Source organism: Impatiens glandulifera, chromosome 7 (genome assembly GCF_907164915.1).
Source record: "Impatiens glandulifera chromosome 7, dImpGla2.1, whole genome shotgun sequence".
Taxonomy (NCBI): Eukaryota; Viridiplantae; Streptophyta; class Magnoliopsida; order Ericales; family Balsaminaceae; genus Impatiens; species Impatiens glandulifera.
In genome coordinates this window covers 26,261,195-26,283,231 of record NC_061868.1, presented here as the reverse complement: position 1 = coordinate 26,283,231, position 22,037 = coordinate 26,261,195, and the positions used below count along the sequence as shown (strand labels likewise).

At 33.7% G+C, this 22,037-nt stretch overlaps 2 protein-coding genes across 2 annotated transcripts; both read right to left on the bottom strand.

The window, feature by feature from the left end:
- Nucleotides 1-1,044: 1,044 nt before the first annotated feature.
- Nucleotides 1,045-7,201, bottom strand: LOC124909651 (uncharacterized mitochondrial protein AtMg00810-like). Its single transcript, XM_047450310.1, has 2 exons — nucleotides 6,999-7,201; nucleotides 1,045-1,309 (listed from the first exon to the last, which is right to left on the bottom strand). The coding sequence occupies exons 1-2, from the start codon at nucleotides 7,199-7,201 to the stop codon at nucleotides 1,045-1,047; spliced, it is 468 nt and encodes a 155-aa protein (XP_047306266.1).
- Nucleotides 7,202-19,986: 12,785 nt separating this feature from the next.
- LOC124909650 (homeobox-leucine zipper protein ROC8-like) lies at nucleotides 19,987-21,730 on the bottom strand. The gene is made up of 7 exons (XM_047450309.1): nucleotides 21,692-21,730; nucleotides 21,520-21,624; nucleotides 21,228-21,440; nucleotides 20,968-21,160; nucleotides 20,604-20,872; nucleotides 20,436-20,525; nucleotides 19,987-20,364 (listed from the first exon to the last, which is right to left on the bottom strand). Exons 1-7 carry the CDS (start codon nucleotides 21,728-21,730, stop codon nucleotides 19,987-19,989), a joined length of 1,287 nt encoding a protein of 428 aa, XP_047306265.1.
- Nucleotides 21,731-22,037: the final 307 nt, after the last annotated feature.

Below are 22,037 nucleotides of genomic sequence, written 5' to 3'. Positions count from 1 at the left end.
CGGATTGCCGGGTCGAGAGCTGTGGTTAATTTGGATATATGTGAGAGTAAATGGATACTTGGGTCGGATTGTGGGTTGACCCGCCCATAAAATTTTTACCGTAATATTTTTTTCACGGTTTTTTATATTATTACTCGTGCAAATGCACGGGATACAGGCTAGTTATATTTAATTTTCCTATAATTAAAATTTAACCATAATTATTAAAAATATCTTAAAGAATTAGAGATAAAAATGAGTGCTTACACCCTTCAGCTAACAATCACGTCCCCATAATTCAAATCCAAAAAAGTTCTATGGTTGGTGTCTAACTAGCTTGTTCTCTTCATAAATCATGACTTAGGTGCTCTCCTAATCTACATAATCCTTATCGAATCAACATTGTTCCTGTAACGAAGTCACAAACAAGACTTCAATGATCGAATTGTGAAGAAACTTATTAGAAAGTGATAAAGACTTTAAGAGAATGAACCAATCTGGAATGAAATTCTGTCTATTGAACTTGTTGAAATAAGAACACGATTATAAAACTTATACAAAGTAAAACATAACTTAGACATTAAACTAAGAGACATGAAGAGTCTTATTTACTAGATAAGACCAAGAGACTTGGACAATCCAAAAGTCTCTTGTATAACAAAAAACACATTAATTATTATTATTACTTTAATTTTTAACACTCCCTTAAAGTGATGTCCGATGAACTAGTCCCAACTTAGATCGTAGATCTTTGAAAGGGCCTTTAGGAAGTGCTTTTGTGAAGATATCACCAGCATTGTCTTCACTTCTTACTGTAACCATCTCAATGATTCCCTCTAGTACTTTTTCTCAAATAAAGTGATGCTCCAACTCAATGTGTTTTGTCCTCAAATGAAACATGGGATTTGAAGTCAATTTAATAACACTCAAATTATCTCTATGGATAGGAACCAACTGATCAAACTTGACATGAAAATCCTCCCAGAGTCTGCGAAGACATATGCACTCTTGTGCTGCGTGAGTTAGTGTTTTGTATTCCGCTTCTGTTGTAGAGAAGGATATCGATCATTGTTTCCTACTACTCCAAATTATGCTAGTGTTTCCACAAAGAAAAACAAACCCAGATGTGGACCTTCGATCATCTCGATCTCCAGCAAAGTCAGTATCTGTATATCCTTGCAAGACAAATTTTGCATCTTTCTCATATAGTAGACCAATATCTAGTGAGGTATTAATATACTTCAAAGTTTTCTTCACTTCTTCGAGTTGTAGTTTCCTTGGATCATGCATGTACCAACTCACCACTCCAACTGCATAAGAAATATTAGGCCTTGTTATAGTCAAATAAATCAGACTTTGATAAGAAAAATTAAGAAAGTTAATTTTCAAACCGGCCATACATTACGATTTTTGAATATTTATTCTAAATAATGAAAAAGAGAGAATTTGATAAGAAAAATTAAGTAAAGTTAATTTTTAGAACCGGCCAGAAAAACTGAACAACAATTAACTTCTATGTGCAGGAACAGATCAAATTGCACAAACCGGCTGGAGCCTCATAAAATCGGCTGAAGAACAGTTCAAAGAAATCCAGTTCCAAGTGATCAAGTCAAGATCAGAGGAACCGGTTTCAACCTCTCTCAGAAAGACCGGCTAGCAAAGACAAGTTTACACTTCAACCGGACTATACTGTGTAAGAAACACTTGGAAACTACAATCTGCAGAGATGACGTAACATGACGAAATAGACGTATCTCGAAGAAATAAAAGAAGATAAGATCTGATCAGAAGCATGCGAGAAAAACAATGATGACTTACTAATCCGACTTCGACAGCCGGAAGGTGCATGCCTGACACGTGTCCAAATCTGAAAACCGACAACGTCATTTTTACTTGAGGAGTGTCTACATGCCTGCCAAGTGTTGAGGAAGGTGAAACGTGCAAGCAACCTCCCTACACCGGCGTTACGCTGGATTAACCAATCCCACGGTGAGAGAAGAAAGTGACCGTTGGGATCATTCTCACTATAAAAGGAAGACGAAGCGACCTCATTAATGGCGACACAAGTTACAAAAATCTTAGAGAGATAAAGAAATCTCACGCGCGATCCAAAACCGTTGTGTCATTAACCGGAAGCTTTGTTTGTTTGTGTTTGTGTTTGTGTTTGTGTTGTGTTGTGCATTACATCAAGAGTGAATTGGTGTAACCGGCGAGTAGCGAGTTAGGCTCGACCGGCATTACAAGTATTGTAACTTTGAAAGTTAGTGGAGATCCTTCTCATAACCTGAGAAGAAGGGTGATGTAGGAGAGTTTTCTCCAAACATCCATAAAAAATCTTGTCTCGTGTTATTTTCTTTATTTTACTGCTTACTCACTTAACCTAACTACAAACCTAAACATACTCCTCATATCAAAAACCAGTCCACTCATATTTCTAAAAACCGACTCCTTCTAAACATCATCTAAGTCGCATACGTTGCTTCAGACTGAAACAGGCATTTCCGCCCTTAAACCCGGTTCAAGAGTCTGTGACAGTTTGCGAAGTGCTGAGAACGGTTATAGTCTCTAACCGGACTATCACCAAAGTGTTGTGTGTGTTGTAAGAGGCCACCCTTCCTAAAAACGGAAACACCCCGGTCCTCCAAGGGCGTCCCCGATCCTAACAAGTGGTATCAGAGCGAGGTTCTTAGCACTCAAGCAATCGAAGAAGATGGGAAGCATGACCACAGCGACAAGTCGCCAATGCTAAACAGTGAAGCGTTTAGCAGTTGGAAGAAACAGATGTATCTACATCTGATCACTCTAGATGATGAGATGAGCCGAGTTCTAAAAGAAGTTCCAATCAAGATCAACAAGGAGTTAGACGAATGGACAACTGAAGATCGAAGACGAAGTAATCTGGAAAACCATTGCATGAGGCACATCTATAAAGCTATAGACGATAACACCTTGAACAAGATATCAGCCTGTGATAATGCAAATGAAGCCTGGGAAACGATCATTCAGATCCACGAAGGAAATAAAAGAACAAAGGAGAATAAAATCTTGGTGGCTACATAGAAATATGAAAACATCAGGATGAAACCGGGGGAAAACATGAAGGAATTCAGTAACCGGTTCACCAGTGTGGTCAACGAGCTTCAAACACTCGGAAAGAAATACGAAAAACGAGAAGTAATCATCAAAGCTTTAAGATCACTGCCGAGCACATGGGATATCAAGACCATGGTGATGAGTGAATCAAGCAACCTCGGGCAGATGAAGTTGCATGACGTGTTTGAGGATCTAAAAGCCTACGAGTTCGAGAGTAAGTCTCGGATCGAAGATGAAGCACCCACATCAACCGCAACCAGAGCTTTGGTTACATCGGTGGAATCGGTGGTCCAAGTATCAACCGTTCCGGCTCCAGTCAAAAACCCTGATCAGATCAGTGAAGATGTGATTGCGATGCTAGCTCAGAAATTTAGAAGATTCATGAAGAAGAACCAGCCACCATCTAACAACAACTTTAATTATAATTATGTAGATAAATCAAATAAAAGATGTTATAACTGTGACGGTTTTGGACATTTCAGGTCAGAATGTAGAAAACCGAGAAGAGACGACAGAAAACCGGAAGGCAACTATCAAGGCAACAACTACCAAGGCAACCGGTACCAGGGTAACAACTACCAAGGGAACAACTACCGGAGAAATGACAACCAACGGAACGACTACCGGAGAAACGACGACCAGCATGCTGACGAAGGGAAGAAAATTCAGAAAGCACTCATTGCATCCGACGGTGGAAGCGAATGGGCGTATTCCGACAACGAAGATAATGAAGAGAGAGTAACCTGCTTCATGGCGAACGACGAAGAGGTATTTGATTTCTCTTCTGATGAGTTCTCTAAGGAAGATTTGATTTCTGCACTCAACGAAATGGTCGCTGAGTTCAGAAACATATCTGCATACATACCGACTCCGGTAGAACCTAAAACCGTAGAGTCAAGTAGTATTGCTGTTAAGACATGCGAAACCGTAATGTATGAACCGGATGAACTATCCTTTGATAATGAGGAGACAGTTCAACCGGTAACTGAAAGCAATGAACGAGCACTGTATGTTACGGCTGCGTGGGAGAGATCTCGTCAAGCCGTAAAACAGATGTGCAATTATAAAAGACATCCCAAATGTAGATTTGGTATCGGTTACGAACAAAACAAACAAAAAGAATCAAAACAACCTAACTGGATGAAACTCACAAAAGACAATCTTCCATTCATAAGATTTGTCAAGAGTTCAACAACCGAAAATGAGGAAAAACATGATCTAAAACCGGAAGAAGAACTAAAATATGTAAGTCCGACTGAATCAGAAAACTGGCTGCATCCTGAGAGAAGGAAAGCCAACCGGAAACAATATAAAACAAGTAAATCTAGGTCTCAAAGAAACTCATCACCACAATATAAGGCATTCTTGAGCAATGATCAAGAAGTTAAGCCAAACATTATAAGAACAGATACCGGGAAAGTGATCCGACTTATCCAAGTCTGGATCCCAAAGGGACTAATCAACCATGGACCCAACTGAATGTGGGTACCAAAAAGGTGTAAATATTTTTATTTTGCAGGTTAGGAGAAGCAACCGGCTAAAGAACTCGTAATGGTACCTGGACAGCGGATGTTCAAGACACATGACCGACAACGATGAGCTACTAACCGACATCAAGTATGAAACCGGAGCAGTCATAACATTCGGTGACAACTCGAAAGGTAAAACCGTGGAAAAGGGTAAGATTGTCCATGGAAACCTATCCATAAATAATGTATTACTGGTAGAACAATTGCATTTTAACCTATTAAGTATAAGTCAAATGTGCGACGTAGGTTACAAAGTTGAATTTCATAAGAATGCATGTTTAGTTAGGAATCAACAAAATGATATCCTTTTAACCGGTAACCGAATGGGAAATATTTACAAAGTTAATTGGAAAACCGATCTTGAAAAACCCGTATGCATGATAGCCGGAACCGATCCAAACTGGCTTTGGCATAAACGGCTAAACCATTTGAATTTCAAAACAATTAACTTTATATGTTCCAAAGAACTAGTCTCCGGTTTTCCGAATGTTAAGTTTTCAAAAGATAAAGTATGTGCTGCATGTCAAATGGGTAAACAGATAAAGTTCTCTTTTAAAAGTAAAGGAAATTATCAATCTGAACGATGTTTAGAACTGTTGCATATAGATCTGTTTGGTCCGGTTAAAGTAACTAGTTTAGGTGGCATGCATTACACTATGGTAGTCATTGATGACTATTCTAAGTTTACTTGGGTAACATTTATAGCATCTAAAAATCAAGCAACTCCAAACCTGATCAAACTGATTTTGAGAATACAAAATGAGAAATCTATTCGAGTAAACAAAATCAGAAGTGATAGAGGAACTGAGTTTATAAATAGCAGACTAACTACTTTTCTTGATGATTCCGGTATTAGACACGAGTTGTCTAATGCTAGAACTCCTCAACAAAACGGCCTAGCTGAGAGAAGAAACCGAACTCTCAAGGAAGCCGCAAGGTCAATGATAGCTGATAATCAAAAAGGGAGAAATTGATAAGAAAAATTAAGCAAATTAATTTTCAAACCGGCCATACATTACGATTTTTGAATATTTATTCTAAATAATCAAAAAGGGAGAAATTGATAAGAAAAATTAAGTAAAGTTAATTTTTGGAACCGGCCAAAAAAACTGAACAACTATTAACTTCTATGTGCAGGAACAGATCGAATTGCACAAACCGGCTGGAGCCTCATAAAACCGGCTGAAGAACAGTTCAAAGAAATTCATTTCCAAGTGATCAAGTCAAGATCAGAGGAACTAGTTTCAACCTTTCTCAGAAAGACCGGCTAGCAAAGACAAGTTTACACTTCAGCCGGACTATACTTTGTAAGAAACAACCGGAAACTACAATCTGCAGAGATGACGTAACATGACGAAATAGACGTGTCTCGAAGAAATAAAAGAAGATAAGATCCGATCAGAAGCATGCAAGGAAAACAATGATGACTTACTGATCCGACTTCGACAGCCGGAAGGTGCATGCCTGACACGTGTCCAAATCTGAAAACCGGCAACGTCATCTTTACCTGAGGAGTGTCTCCATTCCTGCCAAGTGTTGAGGAAGGTGAAACGTGCAAGCAACCTCCCTGCACCGGCGTGACGCTAGATTAACCAATCCCACAGTGAGAGAAGAAAGTGACCGTTGGGATCATTCTCGCTATAAAAGGAAGACGAAGCGACCTCATTAATGGCGACACAAGTTACGAAAATCTTAGAGAGATAAAGAAATCTCACGCGCGATCCAAAACCGTTGTGTCATTAACCGGAAGCTTTGTTTGTTTGTGTTTGTGTTTGTGTTGTGTTGTGCATTACATCAAGAGTGAATTGGTGTAACCGGCAAGTAGCGAGTTAGGATCGACCGGCATTACAAGTATTGTAACTTTGAAAGTTAGTGGAGATCCTTCTCATAACCTGAGAAGAAGGGGTGACGTAGGAGAGTTTGCTCCGAACATCCATAAAAAATCTTGTCTTGTGTTATTTACTTTATTTTACTGCTTACTCACTTAACCTAACTACAAACCTAAACATACTCCTCAGATCAAAAACCGGTCCACTCATATTTCTAAAAACCGACTCCTTCTAAACATCATCTAAGTCGCATACGTTGCTTCAGACTGAAACAGACATTTCTGCCCTTGAACCCGGTTCAAGATTCTGTGAAAGTTTGCGAAGTGCGGAGAACGGTTATAGTCTCTAACCGAACTATCACCAAAGTGTTGTGTGTGTTGTAAGAGGCCACCCTTCCTAAAACCGGAAACACCCCGGTCCTCCAAGGGCGTCCCCGATCCTAACAGACTTCCCACAAGAGCACGATACAAACGAGGATCTGGTAGACATGTTCCTACATCTCGACTGAGTTTGGGATTTATGTCGAGAGGAGTATAACTCTTTTTTCCATTTGTCATACCAAATTTACCTAATCAACTTCTTTGCGTAGTTGATCTGCGATACAAACAAATCTTTCTTGAAATTTTCGATTTGTAAACCAAGGAAAGTTCCAAGTTCACCAAGTTTCTTCATCTCAAAGAGAAGCGAGAGCTCATCTTGTAGTCGAGCAACCTCATCATAGTTATTACCCGTTAAGATTATATCATCTACATATAGAAGTACCACCACCATCTACCCTTGATGTTTCTTTATAAATATACTTGATTCAGATTCTGAAGCTTTATACCCACAAAAATTAAGATATTCTATACTTCTTAGTCTACAAACCAACCGGTCACCATCCTTCTTCTCGAATCCATGTGGTTGTTCCATATATATTGGGTGATGAAGTTCTCTGTAGAGAAATACATTCTTGACGTCCAATTTCTACAACTTCCATTGAGAACTTGCTACTAAGGCCAACATAGTGCAATAGACATCATCTTCGCAACTGGGTTGAATGTTTCCTCGTAATCTTCTCCATACCTTTCGCTTGATTTGATACACCCACTTACATGTGACTGCTTGAGTATTAGGAGGCTTTAAAACGAAGTCTCATGTCTCATTCCTCTTGAGAGCATGCAATCCTCCTCCATTGCTATCACCAATTCCTCGACATTCTTTGCTTCATTATAAGAAATTGTTTCTTCGTCGTCTATTGTGTTTGTCAAGAAATAAGAGAAGGTTGTTACAAAATTATCATCCATTAATCGACAGGGCCTTACAATGTTCCTTTTTGGTCGAGATTCCCCATTCTTTTGTTGACTAGATTCTTCCTTATGTGGACTTCCTGTAAACCTTTCACTTTTTTATCTTTCATCGATGAAGTATCTTGAGCTAAGTCAGGCTCCCTCTATTACTATTATCACTAATACAAGAGCTTCTCGTAGACGTGGGTATGAGAAGATTAGTCTGAACAGTTTTCTCAACATCCTCAATGTAGTACGAAGAAATTTCGTCAAAAACAACATCTCTATACATAGTGCATTTGTGGGTTGATGGATACATACACCGCCACAATTTCCTTCTCTGGTCATAGTCGACGAACACGCATTTGACTACCTTTGCATCCAATTTGCTCCTTCTCGAGTCTGGAATATGGACATAACAAGTAGATCCAAAACTCGAAAATTCTTAACATTTGGCTTAAAACCAAAAAGAATCTCGAATGGAGATTTGAACTCATTTGGGCTAAGCAGAACTCGATTGATGACATGGGATGCACAACTCATGCCTTCTGCCCATAAGTACTTTGGTATATTCATCATATGTAGCCACGACTTATAAGCTCTGTAAGGTGTCAAATCTTCCTTTCGACTATCCAATTTTGTTGCGGGGTCTCAGGACAGAAGAGTTCTCTTTTCATGTCATTTTGCCTAAAAAAAAATTCAAACTCTTTTGAGAAAATTGTCTAGCATTGTCTGTCTGCAATACTCAAATTTTCTTTTCTTTTTCTCCTTCTACCATCTCCTTGTACTCGAGAAATTTAGAGAACACTTCGGACTTCTCTTTCACGAAGTACACCCAAGTGAACTGGGAAAAATCATCCACAAACAACAACATATATTTATTTCGATACAAAGTTGTCGAATGGAAGTCGACGAGCCTTCCAATATTGACATCTTTCACATACACTGCCCTCCTCAATTCTCAAATCTTCAGGTAGACCTTCGACAAGTTTCTTTCGAGACATAACATTGGGATTGGAAATATTTGCATGCCCAAGTTTTGCATTCCATAGAAAGGAGGTTCTTTTGTCGTCCACATTTTCGATGTACGAATTTGATGCTGAAAGGACAAAAAGATCATTTACCCGATTCTGGTGTGAACCACATCCGCCTTGATTTCTTTCACGTTCCTTAAGAACTTCACATCATGTGGACCGAACAACACAAGATTTCCAGCATCTACAATACTTTCAACCGAGAAGAGATTCTTCTGGATTCCTGAAACATCGTAGACATTCTTCAAAGTAATAGATTCTCCTTTTCCGTTATCAATGACAATCAATCCTTCCTTTTTAACTTCGTGAACCAAGTTATCTATCGTGACAATTCCACCGCCCCCATTTTGAACTCAACTAGACGAGAACATATAATCATCTCTAGTAACGTGATGTCCATACCCTAAATTGACGATCCACCTTTGATCGATTTACTATTTACTATTAAACGCCTCTGTTTGCTTTTCTTTCGAAACTCTCACAATGAAATGAAAAGCCTTGTCCAAGTCCTCCTCAACATGCTCGTTAGACATTTATCCGAGATTTAAACTAGCCAATTTTACATTCAAGTTTACTCAATAATCTTTCTTGAAGTGTCCAATCTTGCCGCACCTGAAACACTTAAGGGGCTTTTTAGGAATATTTGAAGAATCTTGACATGTTTATTCCTTCTTTGATTTTCCCTTTTTCCATCTCGATTTCTTCATGAACAGCGCATTGTTCAACTTAATCTTTATAATTGTTCCAGCCATTTGTGTGGCCAACGACTCTTGAGATGACAATAGATTTTCAAACTCCTCAAGTGAAGGTTGTTGAGACCAACCTTGAATCAAGGTGATGAATGGTGTATACTCGGGTCAAAAACCTCGAATAATATACCTCTTTGTTCGATCCTCTTAGATTTTATCATATGGGTTCAATAAAGAAATTTCTAAGCATATGTTCTTTACCTTAAGACAGAACTCCAAGACAGTTATGATTTGCTTTGCAGCTTCTAACTCGTTTTCAAGCATCTAAAGACGAGCCTCGTTATTCTTGTTGAAAAGACAATCAAGCATTTCTCAAATCTAACGACCAGATCCACAACCAATGATGTGCTCGAACAGATTGTGGGAGATTGACCTCTTCAACACAAATTATGCCTTCGCGTTGAGTCTCTTTTGCTTCTTCGATGCTTCCGCATTTTCAGCAACATCCTCAGGATCTACAACATCATCGTCTAAGACGATGTCCCACAAGTCTTCCCCGACCAGGTATGACTCCATTCATGTCTTCCATATCCAGCTACACGACCACCTCTTTTCATATCGAATAACAATGATACATTCTTCACTAATGTTACCGAAACTTTGATACCATGTAACAAAGTCACAAACAAGACTACGATGATCGAATTGTGAAGAAATGTATTAGAAAGTGATAAAGACTTTAAAGAATGAACCAATCTGAAATGAAATTATGTCTATTGAACTTATTGAAATAAGAACACGATTACAAAATTTATATAAAGTAAAACATAACTTAGACATTAAACTAAGAGACATGAAGAGTCTCATTTACTAGATAAGACCAAGAGACTTGGAAAATTCAAGAGGCTCTTGATTAACAAAAAAATACATTCATTATTATTATTATTACTTTAATATCTAACCGTCAGTCCCATAGATCATTTGATCACTCTTCGTAAATTAGGGTGTTACCATTCACGTTTTAGTTAAGGTCACGCATATTTAGTTTGATCGCTCATCACAAATCAAGATTTAGTCTAGCTAGCTAACGCTTTTCAAGCTTGATTGGTTGCTTTTCATGAATCAATAAATTCGTTAAAGATTATCTTGATTACTCTTCACAATGAGGGTGTTTTCGTTCATGTTTTAGTTAGAACTATCCATCTAGGTTACACCTTATGGACATCTTACGGGTAATATCTATTTCACGATTTAGTTTTGAATGGCTTTTTACTCCTACTAGGGATTGATTTCATCATTGCCACTTCAATGAATAATAATTGCTTTGATTAAGGATATAACCACTACCTCTTATGATTATTTTTTTTAATGTTTTGAAGGCCACACCTCAATATTATGTATATGTCAATCTAGGTGCAATATTTGGATTGGTGATTTGTCTCTCAATTGGTATTTTGAGCCAAAAGAAACAATTTATCGAGGATGATATTACATTGTTTGTCATAATTTGTTTGATTTTTGGAATTGTCTTGACTTTTAAGGAAGTAGTTGCATCTAGGCACATCTTAGCGTGGATAATGGCTTCATTTCCTTACGTAGAGCTGTGTTTTATTGGTCTTACATTGAGAAATTCTTAGCTTGAATAATTGGTTGACAAGGGTTAGATTCACTAATGTACCTTGGAGAAAACTTTTAGTGTACAAATCTATGTTTTTGATAAGTATACAAAGTCATTTTTTTTTCAAGTTGCTTTTCATGTGTTCAATAGAATTGGGAGAAAATTTAATTTTTTTTAAACTACTTTATTTTCATTATTCACTTTTAATTAGGGCAACTTTTTTAAATGTTCATATTTATTTGATTTATGGTTGATTTTATTTATTTGCAATTTGTCAAAGAAATGCATATAGTCATCTATGACTTCATCTACAAATGTATTTGATTTCTGTAAGTGATTAAATACTTAAGACATAGTCATCTATGATATTTTAAGAATTAAAATATAACTAACTTGACACCTCACAGTTATAACCCTTGGTAATGCAAAGTGCTTCTAGAGTCATCTATGAATTCATGACCTGCAAATGTATTTGATTTCATTAAGTGATGAAGTACTTAAGATTTTTCATATATCATAATCGATATCCCATATTTGATTTTATGTTTTTGTCACATAACTAGGTGTTTTCTCCACTTTTAATTTAATAAAAAATAATTAATTTTTTGTCTTTGAGATCATTTTTATTAATTACTTGGATTATTTTTAATAGAATCTATATAATTTTCTCTTGCATTTGAGCAATCAAACATTTAGTGATTTAAATATCTATAGATGAATATTTTCTTATTTTGTTTTGTTGTTTTAGTATTGGATATAGTTTTGTTAGAACCATTTTATCAATCTAACAATACAAATGTGAATACATTGGACGCCTTTTGTTCAATGTTTTTTAAAGATCAGATTTATCTGAAGTCAAAATAGGCGCGACTATATCGTTTTTATTTCTACATTCTTCATAATATTGAAAGATACAGAGTGAAACATTGAGTTGCTTTTGTTCAATTTATTTTAGTTTTTAAAAATATTTTTGTAGGCTAAAAGATCGTGTTTCGTTGATATGGACAATTGTACGATTTTCTTATTTTTACCTATACTCATTTCATAATATCATTTTTCCTGCAGAAAAATTTAGTAATTGAACTTTGTTTTGGTTTTAGTCTTTAAAAGTGAAAACACATTTTTAGTGTCTATCCCAATTTATTTTAAAAAAAATAAATGGTTTTAACTATACTCAAATATACTAATGTATTTTGTTTAGAAGAATCAAGTATGTAGACATATACTTTTTTACCCCTAAATTTTATAATTTGTAAATATCTCATTAGTAAACCATTTGTTTTAAAAATTATTTTTATATGAGCTCATTACAAAGAAATAAAATAATTAATTTGAAGACGACGTGTATTACTCGGATTCTAAAATAATTAAATTTCGAATTAATTTAAATAAATTCACATGAGGTACATAAAATGGTGGCCGACAATCACCGACAAGCAAAAGAAGAGTGAGGCAAAACAATAGACCCAGGCGATACCCAGAGCTACAGTATCCCGGACTATCCACCTAATAGTAATATATTATATATTTATAATTAAATAACATTCTAATTATCTTCTATATAATCCGCCGGAGGTTCCAAACATACTAATTTATTCATAATTAAACAATTTATAATGTATTCTACTATATAATAAATAAAGAAATTCCATAAATAAATAACCAAACTTAATAATATATATAAAATAAAATAAAATAAAATGTCTCTAACAATAATAGTTTTTACTAGTCTGAAATGAAAATTTTTCATTTTCTCCATAATTTGTATGGCTAAATCAGAGTATTGTATTCTGGCTGCTTAAATTAAAATTCATTTTCTCAACATATTTGCATCATTTGAGAAGTCAAATACAACATTTTGAGCTTTATATATTTTGTCAGGAAAATTTTTAAAATATATTCAAAATTTTAGAATTGTGTCGAGGTTTATATTAAACAAAAAATTGGAACAATATTATTACATTAACAGGTTGATCCGTTTAGTTTCAACGATGACCAAATAACAAACATTTTCCGCTATAAAACATGTTAAAAAAGTTTTTCGTATTAAAATGGGAGAATACTTTCTAACAAATTCAATGATCATCTATATTAAGAGACAATTTGCTTAAAATATAGACTTAGATTTGATGAATATTATATTTCAAAAAATCTTAGATTTCAACTTAAATAGTAAATTTATGCATACTTAGCTTTTATAATTGTGGAGTCGGTTGAAAAGATTATCGACCTTCTTGCAGACCTTCATACCGGTTAATTTTTTATTTTTGTTTTTGTAAGTTTGGTCTCTAAGTATTTTTATATTTTTGATGTCATGCTTTGTTTTATTGAGCTTAAATAATTGTTATTTTTTCATATTTCATGAACTATTTTATGTTATTTTTGTTTGTATGAAAAATATTTTAGTCTGGGTACAATTTTAAATCTTAACTTCAACCTTACCAAAGCTTATCTAGGAGGATGCTGAGCCTAAGGCCCAACCCAAACCTAGAATTTAAAAGGCAGCCCAACAACTATACTCTTTATGTAAGGCCTAGAGGAAGGAGTCAACACTCCAAACATCGGTCAATAGATGCTCAAATGCCCGCCCGCATTGGAAAGTAACCAGAACAGGAATCGCGCGACCATCGGCCCACCTGCAATCTCCTTCTTCTCTGCCCAAAAGATCCTTCAAAAAATCCAACTTTGTCATTTTTCAATGGTTTTTTTATCATTCAAAAAATAAAATGTTCACAAAAAAACTGTTAAAGCCAATTTAACCGATGAACTTTCGTTGGACTTTTAGAAAATCGAAAAATTGTATTAGAGGGAAAAATGTCTCGATGTAGGGGCGCCCTTAACATTGTCCACAAATGAAAAGGGCAAGAGGTTAGTTTGGAAGAGAAGGAGGAGCCCTAACAAAAAAAAAATGCGAGCTTCATCTTCGATTCTTCATGCAATTTTGTTTTTCAATAAATGTAATTCTATATTCTTGAGTAAATACAACTTGTATATATCTTGATGTTATGAAAAAATTGATTTGGAAATATTCTATATTTATTTATTTAACTTTCTATTTAATTAGATTCACTTAATCCATGACAAATAAAATACGCCCAAATCAAGTTAAATTTTGAAACTGTGTAATTTCTTAATTATTCCTCAGGTGATTTAAAACGTGGTGTTGTAATCCTTAAGGGTGATCAATTGTAACTTTTAGAAGATTTTACAAAAAAAATTCAAGGTTTGAAAATAATATGTTTCGATTGTTGTTTGAACTTATGTTGAAAATTATGAAGATTTAATTATTGTTACATACAGATTTTAAAAGTAAAAATAATCTCTTATAAAATCTATTTCTATAGTTAAATCTTGTTCAATATAGAAGGTAAAACAATCATTAAGAAAATTATTATCTATTTTATTGTAAAGTTTAGTCTTCACTTTCTACACGGTTAATAATGTTTGATAAGTAGTAGTAAAAATAATTAATGATAAAACAAGATAATAAATCTAGTCAACGTAATATATAATTTTGATCGTCAACTGTTAATCAATTGTTGACACAACTCAACAAGTATAAAATTTTTAAATTTTGCATCACATCAATTTTATAATGTATCAATTCATTTTTCAAAGTAATGATGTTTTCATTTACTAAATTTTTGTTAGAAATGTTGTCTTGAAAATTACAAAAAATATAAACATATAATATTACAAAGAAATTAAATAAGCTACAATATATAAAGAAACAAAATCACCGAAATCAAATGTTGAATCGAGGCATGTGTTTAAAACATTTTTCTTAAAACAGTTGAACTGTCTCATTCTTGTGCTGAAGTTTATCAGATGACTGTCTCTCAGGGTACAACGAATTTAATAATGATTCAGCACCATAATCAATACACATCGAACTTGACCAACGTACATAAACTTTCACCGGGATCAAAGCAAAATTATGTGAAACCACAATTAAAATGATCAATGGAAGGTTTTTTCTGAAAAACTAAGAAGTAGCTAGCTTCTTGTGATGTTGAAAATAAAAACCAATAAAATTCATTTAAGGTGATTAAAGGATATAAATTATGTAATTCTGCAATTGTTATTGTCTCTTTAACCATGTGTGATCAATTGAAATATTATATAAAGATAAATTAGTCAATCAACATAATGACTAATTTCTTTAATGTAGGAATAAAATCATTTAATGAAATCAAATGCATTTGAATGGTTTCACTGTATCATTTATCATTGCATTTCAATGGAAAAATTCTCATTTGCATATTGATATTAATACCCACTCATTCAATTAATATTTAATCCAAATATATTAATTTATTTTTATGCAATAAAATGCATTTTACAAATAAATTAAACCCCACTTGGATTAATGAAAAAATGCTACATTTTGCTATTTTTCCAATATGGACAAATCCACTAACTCGATTTTATTCTTGAGACTCACCCATTCAATTTTATTTTTTTTAATTCTCATTTCCATTCATATAATGGAAATCATCTACATAATCTAAATTCCAACAATTTTCAGGATAAACTTCGTTACAATCTTGCAAATATCATCACTATTAAATCAGTTGATTAAAATTACGAAATTTTCAGGATAAATTTCGTTGCAATCTTGCAAATATCATTATTATTAAATGAGTCAACTAAAAATTATTGATCGATGTTAAAATGATATATTATCATGCTGGTACATCTAATCAAACATACATACTCTTTGGGAATTAGAAAAACAAATATTTAAAATTGAAATAAAAAAATAAAGAATTGAAATTGTGCAATAAAAATAAATTTTAGAATAATATATATATAAAATCATGGGTGGGCTTAAGCCCACCTCAGCTCATGCTTCCATCCGATATAGCATAGTTGAGTTTATTCTCGTGGAGTTCAGATCATATAAACAAATTTTAGAAATAAGAGCTTTTGAATTTGTAACTGCAAATTTTTCAAATTTTACTCATTGTTTATGTTTTGTTATAGGACTTTTTTGGGGGGTGGGGGGAACGGTTAAAACAATTTAATTTAAATCCTAAAAGTGAGAGGGTTAAGAATCAAAGCTAGACAAACCCTAACTGATTAAAAGATGACAATCAATCGACCCTAAAAAATTGATTAGTAGCCATCAAACATACGAAAAACAGAGATTACAAACAAAGATTACAAATTATATCAAATCTTAATTATCCCAATCAAAATTTTTATTTTCATACCAACCTAATGTTTCAACAGGTTGTCTTCCTCTTTCTCTTCCCCTTGTCCTTCCTCTTCCCCTTCTCCTTCCACTTCCCCTTGTAATGAAAGATGGGTGAACTGAAGATGATGATGAGTACTACATATTCTCATTTTGATTTTTTTTCTTTATATGAATCCGTTCTAATTTGATAAAAAGAATTATTCTTAAGACTGAGCTCTTCACCTTATTGTTCTCAACTTGATTTTCAAGATCATTGTATTTATTTTCTTCAGTTTCAGCTTTAGAATCCTCAGCAACTTTGTATTCCTCTATATCAACCTTAGAATTATTTTCTTCCTCTTGATTAGCCTAAGTATCTTTCTCTCTGTTTTCATCAGCAACTACTTCAACTTGATTGGATTGGGAATCTTCAACTATCTCTTTAATATGATTAGGTTGAGGTTCCACCTCCTTCATCGTATTAAATTCGTCTTGTACATAATTTTCTTTATCTTTTGTTTCTTGATCTTTAATAACATTTTGCTCTTTGATAATATGCACATCTGTTTCATTTTCCTGTATCTTTACTTTCTGGCCTTTATGAATTTTTTGATCTTCTTCCTTATCCAAATCATAATTTGGGCTTGCATGTTGGAAGGTATTGCAGAAAGTGCATCTATATTGTTTTCACTCATAAGTGTTTTTTATGACAGTAGATTTTCCTTTTTTGTCTACTACCGTTATATTATTCGGTAGTGTACTTCTAAGATGCACGTCAATGATAATTCTAATAAATGATAAGTGGTCTCCTCCTTCAGTAATTGGGTCCATGTATAATGGAGTACCCAATAAACCTGCAAAATGACTAAAAGCTTCTACATTATACATGTGTGCATGGATATTCCAAAGTTTGAACCATATCTGAGCTATTTTTTAGACTTGTTTAATATGTTCAAATCTTCAGACCATCTTTCCAACTTCATGTAGTTTGATATAATATATGTATGCCCATTTTTCAGGATTTCATCCAGATTTGATCCCTTCTTAAATTTCAGAAAGTAAAGATCGTAAAGATCATGTATATTCGCTGAAATTTTCTCCAATCCCTTTTGCTCTCATTGCTTCATAAGTGCCTCTTTGGTGACTATGAAGGAAACTCTATTCTTTCCTATGTAGTTTCCCACCACTACATTTTCCCATTCCCTAACACAATATTCTTCTACTATAGCAGACAATTTAAATTCAAAATGAGAATTCGATACCTCATTGTTGCAACAGACCATTTTACTATCACTTCATATTCATCCTTCTTGAGTAAATTCCAGTCTTGGAGATAGTGAATGTTAAGCTGGACGATTGTACTTTGTACTTTTTCATTGCTGAGTACAATCTCTCCTTTCTTAGCATGCATCAGGAGTTTCGTGATTTGGTTTTTTAGTCCAAACAAATTTGCCCTTTGATTATACCGTATCATCCAAACTCATTTTTTCTTCTCCTTGATCCCTACATTATTTTCTAAAGACTTTTGGGCAGCAATTGGGTTTTTGCTGATTTCCTGCACTTTTTCGTTAATAACTTCTTCATCTATTTTGTTGACTTTCTTCTCTACAGTTTCTTTGACTCCTTTAAGAACAAAGTCCTGAATTTCTATGGCCTTGACTCCTTTAACAACAAAATTCTCCACTTTTTTTGCCTTGTTATTTTTTCTTTTACCCATATTCCAATGAGACTTCATAATAGCGGATTAAAGTCAGAACAACAATCTTGAAACGACTTTATTCAAACCCTAGACGATTTTTCCCGATGTGCCGAACGTGCCAGACGTACCTATCGTACCGATTATGCCGATCGTCCAGACGTGCCGACGATCTTTACTCCAACCACGTTTCCCTTAACCGAGTGCCAAATTAACTGAATCGCACGACCAAGAAACTGTGCTGAACGTGCCGACCGTACCGAACGTGCCGATTGTGCCGATTGTGCCAAACGTGCCGACGGTCTTGATTTCGACACAATTCTTGATTGAATATAAGAATGTGCACGTATTTGGGGAAGAAATTCAAGATTCCATTGCAAGAAAATTCTCGCCGGAAATCTTCAGAGTTTCTCTCACTTCCCTAAGAATGGATTTGTTGTTGTTGTGCCATAGGACTTCTAGTTAATTGTTACGTGATTAAATGATTGTGTAGAAGAGCTCAATACATTTTGGTAAGGTTTAGTCACAAAAGAAATGGGGATTTAAATGTAGAATTGTTTAATGTTAAGATGATGCTGGTTTTGGATTACCCTAGGGAATCTTCTTCCAAGTCTGCGCTTAGATTCTATGCTCATGGATTTTTTTTTTTTTACTGATTTTTGCATTTACTTTATTTTCTATTTTTAAATATTTTAATTGATTTTAAAAAATCATAAAAAGTATAAAACACAAAAAAAAATAATGGAATGTTTGGATTTTATTTTAGTATTTAAGCTAATTTTGGATCTTTAAGGACAATTTTGAATAACACTCTTCGTTCACATGTATTTTTATAGTTTTTTTTCGTAGTTCTAGAATTGACGACGTAACTTAGTCACATATTTACATGTTTAGACTTGGATTCATCTTTGAACGCATACATTATGATATAATAAATAAATAAATAAATAAGGTACAAAATAATATATTCTTTTTATATGATCATCAGTTTAGAATAAAGACGGTCATTTGACGGGAACGTAAGACATAATACCCTTCTTACGTGTAAGAAAGCACCGAACAAAAAATATAATATCTCTAAAACACATTGAAACACTAACTTCTTGAGAAAAAAATTATGTAACAACTTTAAAAAGTTAAAGTTAGTCCAAAATGAACTATTTACACGAGTTCTAATTGTATCTATCATTTTGGTTTCTCGTCTCACTCGAGAGGAAGGTAAGTTAGTAATTTTTTTTGAGATTTTTATATTTTCTGGTGTGTTAAATATTTTTCTTAATACACATTAAACATTTTTATTTCTTTTTTAGAAAACCTTTTAATTCATTAATAGATAAAATATTTCATGAACTCAAAATCCAACCTAAATTCAAATAGCATAATTTAAGGAAAATATTGACATTTTGGTTGAATTATCTAATTTTGGTTTGTTTGTTTGAAAAACAATTATTTTCCATATCGGAGTTTATCGGAGTTTTTACAATGTTTTTGTTAGATTTAGTTAGTATTACTATAACAAATATATTGGATTTGATTTAATTCAAGTAAATAAAAAAATATTTTACCAAACAAAGTTGGCTATTCACTCCAAAGATATCTTGACCATCAAATGAGTATTTTGAATATTTTGTACACTCTTTTTTGTTTGCTTAACAACTACTTTTATATTCATATTCATTTGTTTCATTTTTTAAAAAAAGAATGAGGAGAAAGTAAGAAATTGCCACATTAATGTAATTAGAATAACAAACTTCATAAGTTATTAAGAATTACCAAAAATAAATAGTTATAGAAAAAATAAATAAAACAATGACTATAAAATATTATTTTGTTTATAATGAATTGCTCAACCCAATTAATACTATTCTATTCTGAGTAAAATGTGCATATATGGATTTAGCTGAATTAAGTTTGGTTTAATAGTATAAATTAAATTCATCGATTAAATGCTTAAAGTATTAAAGTTCAAATTTGCATATTAATAAAAATGAAAATTAAATACTCAAGTTCTCAATGTATAATCTCAATGTATAAGTTCAACAAAAACATAATATAAAATAGATCAGGCGAAATTAAGGATCATGACAATTAAAGGCTAACTTAATGCGATCAACAGTGGTGGAAATAATTGAATTGACAATGTTAATGAATTCCATTTCGATGTCCTTGGAATATATCACTTGGAAAGCCACAGTAACGAGCGAACCATTGGGAGAAGTTGGCGCAACATTTCTAGAAGTCGAAGCTCCTCCAAAATTCATCCGCATACATTCAGGATTTCCATCTTTAGAAATAATGAAACCAGATACAAGCACAGTCTTCGTCCAAGAACGATTTAATTCTCCAATAAAATCTTCTTGATCGATGGGAGCATAAGCTATAACTGCACCAAGAGGATCCACTAGAGTCTCTTGGATCACAAGAAGATTATTTCTAGATTCAATATGAGGCTGCAAATATAATATTTAGTCGAAAAATATCACATTCAAAGAAAATATAAAGTTAATAATCTCATATTTACCTTGATAATAGAGATTGAATTATCTAGTTGATTTCCAAACTTAATGCAAGCAATCTCTTTCACGATTCCTCCATAGCAAACAACATCCCACTAATGATAATAACCAAATTTAAATTTTAGTTACAAAGTGTTACAAACAAGAAACAAAACACAATGGATGAACAATACCTGAGATCTTAAGTTAATATTATTTAAGAATTCGATAATCATTTGATATGGAGCGTCAAGCCAAAAAGAGGTAGCAGCATTGACGATCAGGCCATTAGATGGATTGGCGTTTTCTTGATCTCGACATACAGAGAGAAAAATATCATTATCTTTGAATCGCAGTATTTCAAGTATGTCTTTCATGTTCATGTTTGAGCAGAATCTCTTCATCATCTTGTCGGTTATGCTCATTATACATTTCCTATCTTCTTGAGTCAGGACTTTCAGTACTAAATTTACAAATATATCATGTAAACATATTAATTTCACTATATCTTCTTTCTAAAAATGAAAATAAAAATAAAAAATAGAGATAATATATCACCTCCCATGTTCTGTAGGGGGCTATCAAATTGGTTCTGCACGATATTATTATAAGAAACAGTTCTATGGCAGCACCTTGACAGTATTTGAACCCATCTATCTGAATTGAAGGCCAATCCATGAAAGAATACATCTTTATAGAGAATAGGAATTAGGGCCGTGTCTTCAACTTCTACATGTTCCATCCATGTCACCTACCAATTACAACATTAAATGGAAACCATTTCATTTTCCAATAATCTTGTTTAATAGTGTACTTACATGAGAGACTCCAGGAGAGATATCCTTGATTAGACAGCCAGAAGGAAGCCTCCATGCACGAGCGGGGGAATTGAGTTGAAAATTTGTATTATTAAAGTCAGGAGAGACCTCCACTATTAGCCACATTCCATCAGTTACCTTTTCACATAAACGAAGAAAGCGAAAATCTCTTGGACTAACAAATGGGGCAAGTATATGCATCTGCTCATAAACCTGAATGCAAAAAAACACATCAATTTTAACAATTTTCTTTTCAATATTGCGAATTTTACTCAACAACCAATATTTATACCAATTTTATTGGCCCGACTTGGCCTCTCGTGGATTGATTTCCATATTCTTTGATTGTGAAACCGTCTGTTATGATGGTAGGAAAAATATATTTTGTCCTCATCTTCTGTAAAAAAAAAAAAGATAGTTAAGAGTTTTATAAGATTTAAAAGAGATAAATATATAGGACTGACCGAATCCATTAGCATTTCAGTCACTTTCGAAGCACCCATGCTCAATATTGCTTCATTTTTCGAAGACTCAAAGTGAGTACGCAGTCCATTATGATGACGATTAAAAATGTTGCGTTATATGTCTCTCTGTGAATAATATATCTTCCATCCGGCACATCTTTTAGCCAAAATGGCTCGTTTACATTCAATAAGCTGAGTAACTCATCCCTAGCCAACCCAATTGTTTTCATCATGTTCGACAACTCAAAATCATGTTCTGGATTCAAAATTGTATTCAGAAAATTGACATTTTCATTAACAATAGAATTAGCATTAGCAACGTTAGGATTGATTGGTTCCATTGAAG

What these genes read in the sequence shown, in the direction of transcription:
- LOC124909651 (XM_047450310.1), bottom strand. Translation starts at nt 7,201, where the DNA reads ATGGTGGTGGTACTTCTATATGTAGATGATATAATCTTAACGGGTAAT. An exon ending in TACGCAAAGAAGTTGATTAG is followed by an intron (nt 1,310 to 6,998) that starts GTAAATTTGGTA and finishes GACTATAACAAG; the next exon opens with GCCTAATATTTCTTATGCAG.
- LOC124909650 (XM_047450309.1), bottom strand. Translation starts at nt 21,730, where the DNA reads ATGGGTGCTTCGAAAGTGACTGAAATGCTAATGGATTCG. An exon ending in CTGAAATGCTAATGGATTCG is followed by an intron (nt 21,625 to 21,691) that starts GTCAGTCCTATA and finishes TTTTTTTTACAG; the next exon opens with AAGATGAGGACAAAATATAT. An exon ending in TCTCTCCTGGAGTCTCTCAT is followed by an intron (nt 21,161 to 21,227) that starts GTAAGTACACTA and finishes TGTAATTGGTAG; the next exon opens with GTGACATGGATGGAACATGT.